General features: G+C 44.8%; 1 protein-coding gene across 2 annotated transcripts in view; it reads right to left on the reverse strand.

Annotated features, from left to right (window-relative positions):
- EGFR (epidermal growth factor receptor) overlaps positions 1 to 15,961 on the reverse strand; it is a 228,027-nt gene that overhangs the window by 13,448 nt on the left and 198,618 nt on the right. For both annotated transcript variants that reach the window (XM_038760180.1, XM_038760179.1), the window contains exons 19-22: positions 14,712 to 14,810; positions 8,580 to 8,765; positions 3,064 to 3,219; positions 1,736 to 1,811 (exon numbers count right to left, since the gene is read on the reverse strand). In XM_038760180.1, coding sequence (XP_038616108.1) covers positions 1,736 to 1,811; positions 3,064 to 3,219; positions 8,580 to 8,765; positions 14,712 to 14,810 — 517 coding nt within the window. The remainder of the gene's footprint in view (positions 1 to 1,735; positions 1,812 to 3,063; positions 3,220 to 8,579; positions 8,766 to 14,711; positions 14,811 to 15,961) is intronic.

The raw sequence follows: 15,961 nt of genomic DNA on the forward strand, positions 1-15,961 counted from the left end.
TGTGTTAGACTCATTCTCTCTTTGAAGATGTTGTAACATGAACTGCCTCCCTCCTTCTCTATAACAGTATGAGAGGGTAACAATTGGGAACTGGGCCTCTTCGAAGAAAACTCATTTGAAGAGTTTAAGGCCTCCGGATGCTATTTGAAGCTATTTGTTATTCATTTATTCACTTGTGCCTATCGTTTACATCTCTTCTCACTTGTAACCAAGGGACCTTTGTCAAGGCATGCCGACTGCCTGTCCCACTTGACTGGAAGCCTTCAGAAAGGATCACATTTTAATTTGTAAGTTTCCCAAGTGCCTGAAACAGTGCTTGACCCTTGGCTGAAAGGCGCTCAGTAAACACTGTTGATGTTGACATGAGGTATCAGCAGAGCTAGTAAATCATTAGTCTTCCTTTACCCATTTTCAGCTCTCCCCAGATTTCCTCTGAATATACTGGGGACTTGAGTCCTAGTTTGATGACTCTGTATTTCTCCATTTGATGAAATGGAGTTTGTTGGTTTTCGAGGCCCCACCTCCCCTCCTCCTTCATAATAATTATAATAATACTAATTGTGGTATTTGTTAAGTGCTTACTACGTGCCAGGAGCTGTAGTAAGTGCTGGGGTGGATACAAGCAAACCGGGTTGGGCAAAGTCCCTGTCCCACAGAGCCCTCACAGTCTCAATCCCCATTTTACAGATAAGGTCACTGAGGCCCAGAGAAGTGTAGTGACTTGCCCAAGATTACACAGCAGACAAGTGTCTGTGGAGCGGGGATTACAACCGGAGACCTTCTGCCTCTCAGGCCTATGCTCTTTCCACTAGGCCAAGCTCTGACAATTGGCCACCTGATGCCTCCTGGCCTCTATCCCAGAGGGGGACTTGGTCAAAATTAACAGTTTAAATGAGGTTTCTGAACTATTTGTGAATCTTTATTCACAGTCCCCAACTGTCATTACTAAGGACAGTAATAGGAGAGTCAGGGAATTGGCTGAAGTGTGATGTATACTATATAGAATTCTGTGAAATGAGTTAATTTGGCCATGACATAAAGGTTGACTGAAAATGTGGCCTTGTTTTGACAATATCTCATTAAGTGATTACTGGCATTCACTGATTCCTAATTAAAGAGATTGTCAGTTGCATTGCCAAGTAATAGACATCAAGTTGTTTTAGCTTAGAAACTGGTTCTTTTCCTGGGAACTTTAGGTGTCAAACTACACCTAAAACCCCCATCTGTTTGAGTGCAGAGACCCACCCTATATGTCCTTTAATTAGTTCCTTCTTTAGACGATAAGCTCCTTGTGGGCAGGGATCGCATCTACAATCTCTGTTATATTGTACTCTCCTAAGAGCTTAATAAAGTGTACTACCCACAGTATATGCTCAATAAATGATTGATTCATTCAGTCTTATTTATTGAGCAGTTACTGTGATTGATAATTAATTGAAAGTAGAGGATAAGCAACTAGAGTATGTCTTCTCCAGATTTCAATTCGGAACACAAAAAGTAAATCTTTCAGACATGGCCAGAGACATTTCAAAGAGTACTTCGTTTCACTAATCTGTTCCTGTTTGCTTTGGTTAGCCATGGAGTATATTAGCTGGTCTCCTATTATTTCCTGTCACTGTCTTGGGGGGCAAAACCCCCCCTCAAATTATGTTAGAGCATGTAGTAAAAATGAACAAATCTACAAATCCAGCTCCTATTTTGGACCAATTCTTTAGGATTCAGATTTCAGACTCACCATAACTCCAAACGTCACTCTGGTGGGTATAGATCCGATGTAAAATAGATTCCAAAGCCATCCACTTGATAGGAACCTGGGCGTGATTGAAATGAAATAGTAAGACAATGCACTCTCTCCTACTAGAGAAAAGCAAAAGACTCTGATTCTAATAGCAATCCTAAGAGCAGCAGCTGCAACAAAATCTGTTCTGTCCAAACACAGGCCCAATCTTTTTAATGATTGTGGATGCTTCTGCTAGCTATAATTTTGAAATGGAAATATCCATTGCCTTGAAGAACCCAAACCAGTTTCCTTTAACATCTTGAGATTGGGCTGAGACTGTATGGATGGTGTCTTTAGACCCTTCCCTTCACCGCCTCATCAGATGATCCTGTCCCTCTCCAGGAGCCCTCTGGGAGCTCATGCTGTCCTTGGGTTTTTATTCTGTCTAATAACAATAATAGTAATTAATGATTACAGTACTTGTTAAGCACTTACTTTCTGCCACACACAGTTCTAGGCACTAGGATAGATACAAGTTAATCAGGTTGGACACAGCCTTTCAACACCCCGTCACATCAACCCTCCCTTAGCATATATGTATCATCAGCACTCATGCACACATGTATATTTTTAATGATGTATTTACTTTGATATTTGTTCAGCAACTTCATTCAATTATAAATGTTTGTACATCATCATCAATGGCATTTATTGAGAGCTTTCTGTGTGCAGAACACTATACTAAGAACGTGGGAGAGTACAGTACAACAGAGTTGGTAGGCACATTTCCTGCCCTTAGTGAGCTCACAGTCTATCTTTATTCTTCTTCCTGATTTAACTACTGGTAAATCATCTTTGTCTGTCTCCTGCACTGACTTCTAAGCTCCCTGTGGGGAGGGGATGTGGTTATTAGTATATTCTCTTTGCTCAGTACAAGGCTTAGCCCTCAGTAGGCGCTCAATAAGTACCATTGACCAAAGAAGCCTGATATTGGGCATCAAGGCCACACACACAAACACTCACACACCTGTTAATGAGTGGCATCTGTTCTGCCTCAGCCAACTGCAATTTCAGAATGTCTCCGCCCAAAGACAGGAGAGAGAGGAAGGCGAGGGCTTCCGTAGCAATTTCTAGATTGTGAGCCCGTTGTTGGGTAGGGACCGTCTCTATATGTTGCCGACTTGCACTTCCCAAGTGCTTAGTACAGTGCTCGGCACATAGTAAACGCTCAATAAATAATATTGAATGAATGAATAAAGAAGTGGGAACCCTGGCATCCTGCACTGCAGAATGGCTCTTTCTCTCCACCCTAGCTTGTTGGTTCGGTCTGACCCGACGCTTACTTTGCCTCCTTCTGCATGGTATTCCTTCTCATCAGCCCCAAGCAGCTTAGCTAATCCAAAATCTGTTATCTTCACATGCTGCGGCGTCTTCACCAGGACGTTTCTGGCTGCCAAATCTCGGTGGACCAGCCGGCGTTCTTCCAAGTAATTCATTCCCTGAAATGAAAGGCAAGGGAGGGGAAGGTAAGTCCTGGAGAAGACCCCCACCCCCGGATCTCTGGAGGGGGTCCCAAAGCAGGCATGGCTTCAAAGCCAGATGTCAAAGAAGCAGAACCTCATTCTTTTGAGTCCTCCAGGTTGTAAAAAGGAGGTAGAAGATACAGCAATGTTTCAAAATATTTCTCTGCATCAACTGGAGCCTCATATTAGCATGAAGGTTTGTTCCCCAGTTTTCAAGTCCCAGACCCAGGCAGGAAGGGGAGCTAAGCGAATCTCTGCCCCCCAAAAGGAATGCTGCACTTCCTTTTGAGTGATTCTCGCTTTTGGCCTGCAGTCAGGGCAGGTGCGTCTTCTGTTCTTCTGAGGGACTCACGCTCCCAAGAGAATTGCCACCCCTGCTGCCCTGGAAAACTGCCCTGACTCTCCTGAAATCAATCAATCAATTGTATTTATTGAGCGCTTATTGTGTGCAGAACACTTTACTAAGTGCTTGGGAGAGTACAATGTAGCAGAGGTGGTAGATATGCTCCCTGCCCACAAGGAACTTACAACAGGCATGACTTTGGCTTGGGTCCTTGTGACCCTAATGCACCAAGGTGCCAAAGGATGAGCCACTTGGGCCCCTGGACCTTGGAGTGTGGGTCATAACACTGGCTGGGGAGTGAAAGGAGGCTCACTCTCTCTGTAAGGGGCTTTCTGCACCTGGAGAGAAATCTCCACTGGGAGAGCAGCAGAGAAATGGAAAAGCTAGCAATGGGCAGAACATTACCGAGTTCTGCTTGGATCCTTTGGGCACTGGATAGATACAAGGTAATCAGGTTGGACACAGTCCCTGTCCCACATGGGGCTCACAGTCTTAGCCCACATTTTACAGATGAGGTAACTGAGGCCCAGAAAAATGAACTGACTTCAAACCATGCTCCCAAATCTTAGGATGAGGTGACGGAGAGGAGGAGGAGGGGAGGGAAATAAGGTGGCTTTTGAGAGAAAAGAGAGTGCGTTCAATCTAACCTCCCTTTTTGATCTCCCTTTTGTATGTGGTGCTGGTTTCAGCTTCCCCTTTCCTCGATGACACTGGGGATATTATGCCTAGTGTAATCTCTTTCTTCCAGAGAATAGAAGGGCCTCTATTCTCCCCACCAGCACCTCAACTGTGAAACTCTTTGCCCCATTTAAAAAGGGTTAATCGTGCCTGTGTTCCCGCTCTGAGGGGACCCGGAATCCACACCAGGTTTCCGTTGTCTTTTTATCCCTCTCTTGTGAGATCCACGTTAAAGGCTGAGGATTTTCCAGTTCCAGTGAAAGAACCGTACCCTTTCCCTTTCTTCTCAGTTTCCCTTTAAACTTCACAGGGTTAACAGTGAAAGCCTTTTCGGTCGGCGAGCCAAGTACCAAGGCGATCACACTGAGGGGATGATAAAGAGAAGCAAAAGGGCTGGGAATCCTTTGGCTTTCTGGCCTGCTTCCCTTCGACCACAGGGACCACCATCCAGCCCTTTCCTCCCAATTCCCCGGCCCCCGGCCTTCTGAGCGGAACTCCCCTGCGGAGCCGGGGGTTGTTTGTGTTGCCAAAAGAAACACCCCAGCAACTTGGCTCCTTGCCACTTTGTAAGTTTGTCTCATTGTATAAATGTAGCCCACTCCATAGTCCTCTCCCCCAGCTTCCGCCCCCAAATCAAGTTTTGGAAAGAACAGGAGCAGACTTAACTATTACGCTGCCTCTACAGAAGCCCAAGGCCTTTGGATGAAAACAGACATTTACAACCAGTTTTCTAAAGAGTGGTGGTGGGAGGCAGCCAGGAGGGGGAAGGGGGGTGAGAAAAGGGCATTTCCTGGGGACAAAGGAGACAGGAAGAGTGTCCTGGAATAGAGCATTAGTGGTGGGAGGAAGGGTTCAGGGACAGCCTAAGTGATGAACAACCAGGCTCTTAAATCAGAGATTGTAATCCTTCAAAAATTAGACCATCCATCCGACATCTTTTCGGCAGTTGCCTCGGAGGCGGTTTGCAACACTGCCCTGTTTCCCAGGGGGTTATATTTTAGCTGGCCACTAAAGATAAGAGCCATAATGTCTCTTATGAAGACATAATAGCCCAACAAAAAAGGTACCGGAAGTAATGGGAGAATGGGTTTTTAACGGGGTCTTTTGGAGTTTCATTTCCTGATTCTCTGTTCACAGCAACAGATTCTCTTTTCTTAGGGACTGCCTAAATGCCAGTGAAAATTTTGAAAAGGTTGGCCAGAACTTAAAGTTGCAAGAGGACTAAATCAGGACAAAGGAAGCCTGGGGACTGTTTCCAGTGGATTCGAAGGAATCCACCCAGACCCAGGGGGATTCTAAGGAACATCCATGAAACAGCCACAGCTGCAATTCAAAATAGCAAGACAGAGTAAACTCCATAAATATCGGTGTAGGTCCTGTATATGGCTAATTTTTCCTCAGTCTCCTGGATGGAAAAGTCCAGAAGCAAGTTGGATTCTCCCTTGAAGACCAGAAGAGTTCTAGCAACAGAGGGGAGAAGAGGTTCACTCTTCCACCTCCCATGCTCTAGTCAGAGTAGGCTCCCAACAGCCAACATGGTCTAATAATGATAATAATAATTGTGGTATTTGTTAAGTATATCCTATGTTCCAAACACTGTACTATGCAATGCAATCAGATCACACACAATCCATGCCCTACCCAGGGCTCACAGAACAGGTATTTAACCCCCATTTTACAGATGATGAAACTGAGGGGAGACAACACTAGCTCACAGTCTTCCTCACCTAGTTCTGCAGAAGAAAGTAAGTTTCTACTTTTACTGAGCAAGTGGCCAAAAGAATCCCATCTACAAACACTTCATCAACCTGTTTGGGGGGAAACCCTATAAATTATGAACAACCTGGCTTCTAATCCCGCCTCTGCTCCTGGTCTGCTGTGTGACCTTGGGCAAGTCGATTCACTTCTCTGGGCCTTGTTACCTCATCTGTAAAATGGGGATTAAGACTGTGATCCCTACGTGGGACAGGGACTGTGTCCAACCTGATCAGCTTGTATCTACCCTGGTGCTTAGTGCCTGACACATTGTAAGCACTTAACTAATACCCTTAAAAAAACAGACATGAGCTGTTCAGATAAGTTTCGAGGAGGCCGAGGTCAACAATGAATCAGGATTTCAGTTTGCCATTTCAGGGCAGGCTACAGTTCTGTACTGAGTTCAATCAGTATTATGTGTACAGCGCTGTATTACGCGCTTGGGAAAGTACAATATAACAGAGTTGGTAGATTCAATCCCTGCCCGTTAAGGATTTTACAGTCTACAGAGGGAGAAGAGAATTAAAATAGATTAGGGATTGGGAAAATATAGTAGAGAACAAGCATATTTCCATAAGTACTGTGGGGTTGGGGTAAATATCAAACTGCTTAAGGGGTACACAAGACAGGTTCATAGTTAACTCAGAGGGGAGGGCAGATGGAAATAAAGGGCTTGGTCTGGGAAGGCCTCTTGGAGATTTGATTTAGGAGGATTTCTGAAGGTAGGGAGAGTGGTGGACTGTCAGATATGAAGAGGGAGGGAGTTCCAGGCATGAGGGAAATGCATGGGAAAGGGGAAATGTCACATTTTAACCTTCATTTAGCCTCTTTATCTTACCCTCTCTCCCCCACCCTTTCCCAGGCCCACCTCAGGGGCTTCATAATCACTTCTCCATGATCATCCAAACAAAACCTTCTACTCTTCCCCACTATATTTCTTTTCTAGTTGCTAGATGGCAGGACTAAACTAGTTTGAATGTGAAAGGAATCCCCCCTCCTAACCCCAACTCCTTACAGTCCAATCCTGAGCTACCAAATACACCCACAACCGCCTTCCCTTTTCATGAGTTGCCGTGGCTCGGTTCATCTCTTTTGCATTTTGATCAAGTCAATAAACTTGCGAGGCAGTGGACAAAATGCCTCATTCACAGCATGCTCTTTCGAGAGCAGACTTCAAGTCCATGACTTACCATACGTTATTCACAAGCCCCTAAATCTCAGTGACTAATGATTTCACTTTTAAAAACTCCAGGAGTTCAGTTTTTGGTTAGTCACTAAGTGTTTCTGTGCTTTCGAATGAAAACTTGTTAAGGGCTTCGATAAAAAGCTAATGGTCATAGGGAAAATGTCTCTGTTACCATTGGGGCAATTCTTTTCTTTTATGCTATTTGATCGGTTGCATTTCAATATTGTCTTTAGAATATTGCAAACTTTTTTCCCTTGCTCTGCAGAAGATTTAACCCACTGGGGCTACTCAAAAGTCCTCAACCTACAACTCACCCAATGTCAAAATGCCACAATGGAGGGGGCAGGGGGAAGATGGGAGATGGAGGGAGGGAGAGAGAAAATGGATTCTGTCTTTTGGATGCAACAGCTTGGCCATTTTGGGAGGTTCATTGGCTCTTTTAGGCCTTCAGAGACCTGGTAAGACCCCAGAAGTCCTGTTCCCCCTTCACACTTTCTCCCTGGGAGGTGTGGCAGGAACCAGAAGACCCCAGCCTTGTGCTTCACCTTGAAAGTTCCATTTGGAAATGAAAAGATTTCCTAGTTGTAAAATGACATCTCTGCAGATTTGAATTATCCCCCCAGTTTCACTCCCCTGGGACTCTGGATATGGGCAGTTGGTTGCCTATTAGGCCTCTATCTGTGGGAAATTGTCATTAACAAGGATAATAGTGATATTTGTTGAGTGCTTACTATGTACCAAGGGCTGTACTGAATACTGGGGTAGATACATTGCAATCAAGTCAAACATAGTCCATGTCTCACTTGAGGCTCACAATCTAAACAATAATAATGATGGTATTTGTTAAGCACTTACTATGTGCCAAGCACCATTCTAAGCACTGGGGGGGATACAAGGTTATCAGGTTGTCCCACGGGGGGCTCACAGTCTTTATCCCCATTTTCCAGACGAGGTCACTGTGGCCCAGAGAAGTGAAGTGACTTGCCCAAAGTTACACAGCTGACAAGTGGCGGAGCCGGGATTTGAACCCATGACCCGGAGGGCGTACAGGCATTGAACTCCCGTTTTACTGATGAGGAAATTGAGGCATGGAAAAGTTAAGTTGACTGATCCAACGTCTCCTACAGCAGACACATGGCAAAGCTGGGATTAGACCCAGGTCTTCTGCCCCTCAGGCCTGTGCTCTTTCCACCAGGCCCAGACTAAGCCCCGCTTTCCCTCAGCTCCCATCTCCCTTCCGCGTCACCTCGACATGCTCCCTTTGCTCTCCCCCCCAACCCAGAGCTCAGTAGAGTGCTCTGCCCTTCGTAAGCGCTCAATAAATACCCCTGATTGATTAGTGAGGGTGACCGGAAGGCCCCTCTGCCTGCTTACCTTCGCGATCTGCACACACCAGTTGAGAAGGTACTGGGAGCCGATGTTGTCCTTGTGCTCCCGAATATAGTCCAGGAGGCAACCAAACGGCATAAGCTGAGTGATGAGCTGAACGGTAGACGTGAGGCAGATCCCCAGCAGGCGGCAAACGTGGGGGTTGTCCACGCTGGCCATGACGTAGGCCTCCTATCCAGAGGAACGGAAAGAGCGGCATTAGTGCTGCTCCTGGAGGGAGGTCCCGACAACAAAACAAGCCACAATTAAAAAAAACAAAAAAGAAAGAAAGAAAAATTAAAGGCACTTCTCCAAAATAAATGCTGATGGGAGATTAGGTCTTTCATGTTAAGCAGAATGGATTAGAGGAAAGACTGTGAGCCTGGAACCTGGGTTCCGATCCTGCCTCTGCCACTTTGCTGCTATGTGACACTGGTAAAGTCACTTGACTTCTCTGTGGCTCAGTTTCCTCATCAGTAAAATGGAGGTTCAATATCTGTTTTCCCTCCCTACTTGAACTGTGAGCCTATATGGGACAGGGACAGTGTCTGACGTGATTATTTTGTATCTTTCCCAGGACTTAGTACAATGCTTGGCAGATGCTAAGCATCAACAAATGCCATTATCATCATCATCACCATCATCAGAATTTTCTGTTTAGGCCATGCATACTGCTACTTGGTGGGCTCTTTGGTACTGAGTTCAATTTTTCCCTCTTTCTTTAAAGTGGGATGAAGCAGCAGTAGCAGTATTTATCAAGCACTTATAGTGTGCAGAGCATTGTATTGAGCCCTGGGTGAGAATACACAGGTGAGAATTAGTCACAGCCCCCATCCCTCATGAGGTTCATTACCTAAGACAGGGCGTGAATGTGGTTCTGCTGTGTTGCTTGAGGAGAAGGCGTTAATATACTCACAACTCTGTTGCCATTTCATTTCAGAACTCCTTTGCCCCACCACACCTTTTCTACTCTTCAAAATATTGGACCATCAACATCATTATTCGTCACAAATAATCTAATGTGCCTATAAAGTGCAATTGCTCTGGCTGCTACATTGCTACTGCTGAAAAAAAAGACTTTCAAGGTCCAACATGATTAAGGTTAAGTTGGTGTTATGTAATGCTCCATTTTCTGGCCCGTAGACATCGAGTCGGTGCCATGAGGAGGATGGGGTGTTGGAAAGACCTGGACGAAGGGTGATACCTGAGAGGTCTGAGTGGGTTTTCTGGAATCTCCTGGTAGGAAAGTCGGGAGATCCTTGGCCCTGAGATTTCAGGACTGAAAACCTGCGTGAAACGATTGACAGTGGTGCCAGTGACCTGAGAGGCACCAATTGAATTCTCTTGGCCCTGCCAGTCACTGGGGTACGAGTGTCCAAATGGGAAAGGTTGTAAACTCCTTGAGGGCACAGATCATGCATAATAATAATAATAATAGTATTTGTTATGCATTTACTATGTGCCAAACACTGTTCTAAGCACAGGGGTAGATGCAAGGTAATCAGGTCCTCCTACGTTGGGCTCACGGTCTTAATCCCTATTTTACAGATGTGGTAACTGGGGCCCAGAGAAGTTCAGTGACTTGCCCAAAGTCACACAGCAGACAGGTATGGAGCAGGGATTAGAACCCATGTCCTCTGACTCCCAAGCCCAAGCTCTTGCTACTGAGCCACACCTACCAATTCGTACTGTATTCTCCCAAGTGCTTAGTACAGTGTCCTCCATTCAATAAATACTACTGTTTGGTGGGCAAATCCCATTTTGACTAATTTCCTATTGATGGAGTCCATTCAAGTAACAGTATCATCCTATTAGAAGAGGAACAGTGGTTTTTATTTTGCCAGTATGTTGTGTTTTGCTGCTCTTTTTCCCTCTGGATGCTTTTGGCAGTTAATGAATGAGGAAAGTTATTATCTATCCACATCCCATGGAGTTAGAAGTTCTCCACCCACTTAGCATGTAACTCAGCACACCAAGAGTGACATCATAAACCTGCTAATCACGCTGTAAGGACAAGAATCCAGAGGACAAAAGGCCCTGACCTCCCAATCGGGGACGGGAACAGACCTTTTTCTATCAAGGTCTCTAAGTTCTTAAACGTCATGAGGCACGCTCTCTTGAGGATGTTATTTTGGCTGGGATGGGGGGTTATTTTAAAATGGATGTTTGAAAGAAATCCCTTTCATTTACTTAAACCCATGTGAAGAGGCAGAAACATGCGATCATCTTCTAGACTGTGAGCCCACTGTTGGGTAGGGACCTTCCCTATATGTTGTCAACTTGTACTTCCCAAGTGCGTAGTACAGTGCTCTGCACACAGTAAGCACTCAAATACGATTGAATGAATGAATGAATTTCCAACACTGAGGTCAGCCGGAAGCCAGGGTGGATTTTTATTTTTGCGGTATTAAATATTATTCTGGATTCCCTTTCCATTATTGTAATTCTCTGCTGCTCCCCAAATGGTTAAACTGAAGGCTGTGAAAAATGACTTAGCCATAGGATTATACAGTTCGGGCTAGCCACCCAAATTATGCCCAACTGGGAGACAGTCAGATCAAGGGAATTCTGTTTCTGGTCTTCTTGACTCTAGATACATGTTATTCAATTCAGAAGGGAAAAAAAAAAAATCTGCAAATCCAAGCAGTTCCAGCTGGCTATCTGTTATGCAGCTTGCAAGGAGCTGACCTGGAGTTGGGGGAATTGGGAGCTGAATGTATGGAGTGGGTGTATGGACCACACCGAGGATGGATTTCCTCCAGAACCTCCGAGTGTCTTTCAGATCTGATAGTGCAAAGTAAACTAGGTCACTGCCTCCCCATAGAAGCATAATAGGACCATTGTTCAGTCGTGTGTCCCTTTCAATGTGTGCTGATATTCAAGTGAGCTTTGTTTTGAGCTGTTTATCTTGGAAATCTCACAGCACACTGAAACCTATTCCAAGTATGCTTGGTATTCCACAATAATCTTCTGAACTAGCCCTACCCTGATACAGTGATTGGGACTCGGGGTTAGAAAGCTAACTGAAAGATGAGAACTGACTATTTTGGGGCAGGATAGTTTCTGCAAGGCTTTTGGGACCTTGCCAATCAATCAATGTTATTTGTAGAGAATCTACTGGGAGAAGAGCACTATACTAAATCTCGGGAAGGTTTATAATTTGTCATTTGAAATTGTTTTCTGCTTCTCTTCCTTTCCAATGTTTCATTTTGGCTGGGAACAGCAGAAGAAATTCCACCAGCTAACTAAATCACGTGAAAAGTAAACAAAATCTTATGATGCTTGGTGCCAACAGTCTTTACTTCAGTGGAAAATAAAAGGGAGTGAAGTTATCTGAATCACTTTACTATCTGAAACACTTTACTATCCATTTACTAAGCACTTACTACATGCTAAGTGCTGGGGCAGGTACGAGGTATCCAATCTCAGTTCCTTGTATCTACCCCTAGTGCTTAGCTCACAAGGGGCTCAACCTGAATCTTATCTCCATTTTACAGATTAAGAAACTGAGGCCCTGAGAAGTAAAGTGACTTGCCCAGTAGGCCAGTGATGGAGCTAGGATTCAAATCTAGGCTCCTTCTTTCCCAGTCCGCCCTTTCCACTGGCCACACTGCCTTCCCAATGAACTTTTAATCCCAGCTCTGGAATCTGCCTGCTGTATGACTTTGGGCAAATCCCTTAATTTATCTGTGCTTCAATTTCCTCATCCGTAAAAGAGAGATTGAATATCTGTTCTCCCTCCTACTTAGACTGTGAGCCCCATGTGGGACAGGGATTGTGTCTGACTTGATAATCTTGCATCTACCCCAGCACTTAGTAAACCACTTAGTAAAAAGTAAATGCTTAATAATAATAACAGTAATAATAGCATTTATAAAGCAATTACTACATGCAAAGCACTGTTCTAAGTGCTGGGACCACAATGGGCACTTTGGAAAAACCATAGTAGTTGTTAAACACCTACCAAAAGATAGGCAAACTTTTCCCAAAGTGCCCATTTTTCTCTCATCTGCTCTCCTGCTATGGAAACCAAGATGCAACCCCTCCTTAACCCTACAGCAGTGTGGCTCATTGGAAAGAGCACGGGCTTTGGAGTCAGAAGTCATGGGTTCAAATCCCGGCTCCGCCAATTGTCAGCTGTGTAACTTTGGGCAAGTCACTTCACTGCTCTGGCCTCAGTGACCTCATCTGTATAATGGGGATGAAGACTGTGAGCCCCCCACGGGACAACCTGATCACCTTGTAACCCCCCCAGTGCTTAGAATAGTGCTTTGCACATAGTAAGTGCTTAATAAATGCCATCATTATTACTATTATTATTACACTGAAGTTGAAGCTGTTCTCGGGCCTGTCCTGCTTCTGTTTCTCTTGGCTCAATTCCTGACCTACTGAAATTGAATCCTCCATACTTTGTTGTTTCCTTCTCACAGAATCCCTCCCCAGAGTTTGGTAAGCTCTGGGATTATTTAACAGAACTGGCACTTGAGTCCATTTCAAGGGTTTTTAAGAAGAAAAAGAAAGAAAGCTTTTTTACACCTCTACAAAATAGGCATCTCTTATTAACAACTGAGAAAAGAGGGTGGATTTGAGGGGCAGATACAAGAGCCCTACAATTTGCTGTGCTTTTCAAGGAGACTGTATGTTCACAGAGGGAATCCTATTTTTCTCAAGGATAAGCAGATCTCTGCTGAAGGGACCTGGAATATTTGAGGAGGGAGATGGGATTTTTGTAAAGGCTCAGAATTAGTTGTTGGTTTTAGCTTCATTCACAGTGCACCTTTTTCTTCCATTAAGCCAAATCCCAGTAGGATTCTTCCCCCGTGAGGTTGCGGGGGCCAGATGCCGTGGATAAACAACTTCCCTTCTCCCCTTTTAAAATTCCGGTGTTGGATCTTCCCAGATGCCACTCTGCTGGGATGGAGTGCAAGGTCAATGCTCATACTGTTACAGACTAAAAATTGTTGGATTCTTCAAAGTATGCAGTTCTCCAGAAGAATCCCCATACAAGTTGACAAGAAACAGACACTTCTGCCAAGAATTAATTGATTTAGATGTAACGGGCAAAGTGTTTGCCACTGGGGAATTAGCACATTAAAACCCATGTCATGTTTGGTTTTCATTTTGGTACATTTTCATGCTCCAGTTTTGATCCAAACGGAAAAATAAATAAGTCTGGCTTTTTGTGATCCTTGGACCTGTCCGCAAGATCAATTGGGCTTTCAGGGCTTTGGGAGCAGACAGGTTTCCCTCTCTGAATCTGGCCTTTAAATTGACCCAATTTTGCTCCTAAAATGATGATGGAACCACCCACCATCAGGGATGATATTTCACTCATTCAGAGGGTCATTTGCTCAACTTTCTGTAAAAATCATCAAACCCATAATGCAGTTCATATGAGCATCTATTCAGCTTCATGCAGAAACACATAGAAGCAGCATGGCGTAGAGGATAGAGCATGGGTTCTTGGGTTCTAATCCTGGCTCTGCCGCTTGTCTGCTCTGCGACCTTGGGCAATTCACTTCACTGGGCCTCAGTTACCTCATCTGTAAAATGGGGATGGAGACTGTGAGTCCTGTGAGGTACAGGGACCGTGTCCAACCCAATTTACTTGCATCCACCCCAGGGCTTAGTACAGTGCCCGGAACGTAGTAAGCGCTTAACAAAAAACATAATAATTATTATTATTATGGGGAACAATGAGTTCCTGCTTCAAATGAATAGCTCTTTAATTCTTCTAATCTTTTAGGGCACAAACAAATATCTTAAAAATACCTCGCTGGCCCAGGCTTTTAATTTCCCATCGCCTGAGATCTAGTCCTGCGCTCTGGGATTAATGAAATAGATTTCGCTGTGCTGGAGAAGACCCAGTGTCAAAAGGGGAGAGAAATCTGAGAAGGAGCTGGAAGGGAATGGGGAACAGCTCTGACCACCCGAGGCAGCCTGAACTTCAGCAGGAAGGGAAAGGTTTGAAAAATGAGTCCTTAGAAAGTGGTCCTGAGAGAGCAGCCCAAAAGCAGAACAAACAAAGCGCAGCGGACTGCGTGGAAACGGTCCTCCTGCCGCCAAGAAAACAAATATTCCCAACCAGCGAGTTTGGGAAGGCTTAATCCTACCTACAGACCCAAGTTGAACACTCACATCAAGAATTTCCTTGTTGGCTTTTGGAGAGGTCGCCTCTCTCAATTCCTTAATAGCAACTGGAATTTTGACCTTCTCTCCTTCAGGAATCCACAACCCCTGCAACAAGATAAACGGGTCAATGAGTCAACCTCAATCACTTGTGGGATATGACCAAAATCCACTTAATTAAACACTGGGCACTAATAATTTGTGGGGTGGACTTGAGTACCTCAGACCAACTGCAGAAAAGGATATGGTAGCCCTCTGTTAAGGAGAATACAGAGAAATGTACAATACCACAGTTACAGTATATGCGTCACCCAGTTGCTGAAAAGACAGCCACAGCCTTTTTGCGGGGGTTTCATCTTTTTGTTTTTTGTTGTTTGAGTACTGTGGGCATCTGAGCAGCTTTATTTGGGAATTCATTTTTCACTCCTCACTGGGAAGATGCTCAGGAAACTATCTTCAACTTCCTGCCTCATTCAAACCAGGCTTAAGAGAGGGCCGTAATTAGAAGGATTTGAGGAACCAAGAGTCTAAATCCAATCTTAAGGTTGAGAAGCAGAACTGAAAACAACATTCAAGTGCTTCAACTTCTGGTTGCTGCTATAAACAAGAACTCAGAGTGAACAGATGTGCAGTGAGGAAGGGACATCAGCCTCAGTCACAACCACACGTGAGAATAGTGATCATTGTCGGGAGCCTCTTTCTTACACAAAGGGCAGGTTGACGTGTCTGTGAGGGGAAGAGGGAAGAGGGCTGTGGGCTGGCGAGTTAAGCCCACAGACTTTAGGAACTAATAGACTTCCCTGTCCCCTCCATTAGCTCAGGTACTACCACCTCTCTCCTCTCTCTTTTTTAACTACCATGTGTTTGGGCTAATAAAGCAACAAGAAGCTATTTATTTAAAACCATGGTGGATAGTGGCCAGAGAGCTCAATCAAATGCAGATGGGAGTCAAACAAGGAAGAGCTTTGCTGTATGGTAGATAGGCATAAGCTCAAACCGGCACCTTCAGAACCCCAACCACTAACTGGCTGACTTCTAAGGGGCAGCAGGACTTAGCCATAGCTTGCCCAGCAAACCCCTGACCCCAGTGGGCTGAGGCTGGGGAAATAGGAAGGGGAAAATCACAGTGAGAAGCAGCGTGGCCTAGTGGAAAGAGCGTGGGCCTAGGGGCAGAGGACTTGGATTCTAATCCTGACTCTACCACTTACCTGCTGTGAGACACTGAAGCAAGTCACTTCACTTCTCTGTGCCTCAGATTC

The sequence above is a fragment of the Tachyglossus aculeatus genome, chromosome 18, assembly GCF_015852505.1.
Source record: "Tachyglossus aculeatus isolate mTacAcu1 chromosome 18, mTacAcu1.pri, whole genome shotgun sequence".
NCBI classification, from domain to species: Eukaryota; Metazoa; Chordata; class Mammalia; order Monotremata; family Tachyglossidae; genus Tachyglossus; species Tachyglossus aculeatus.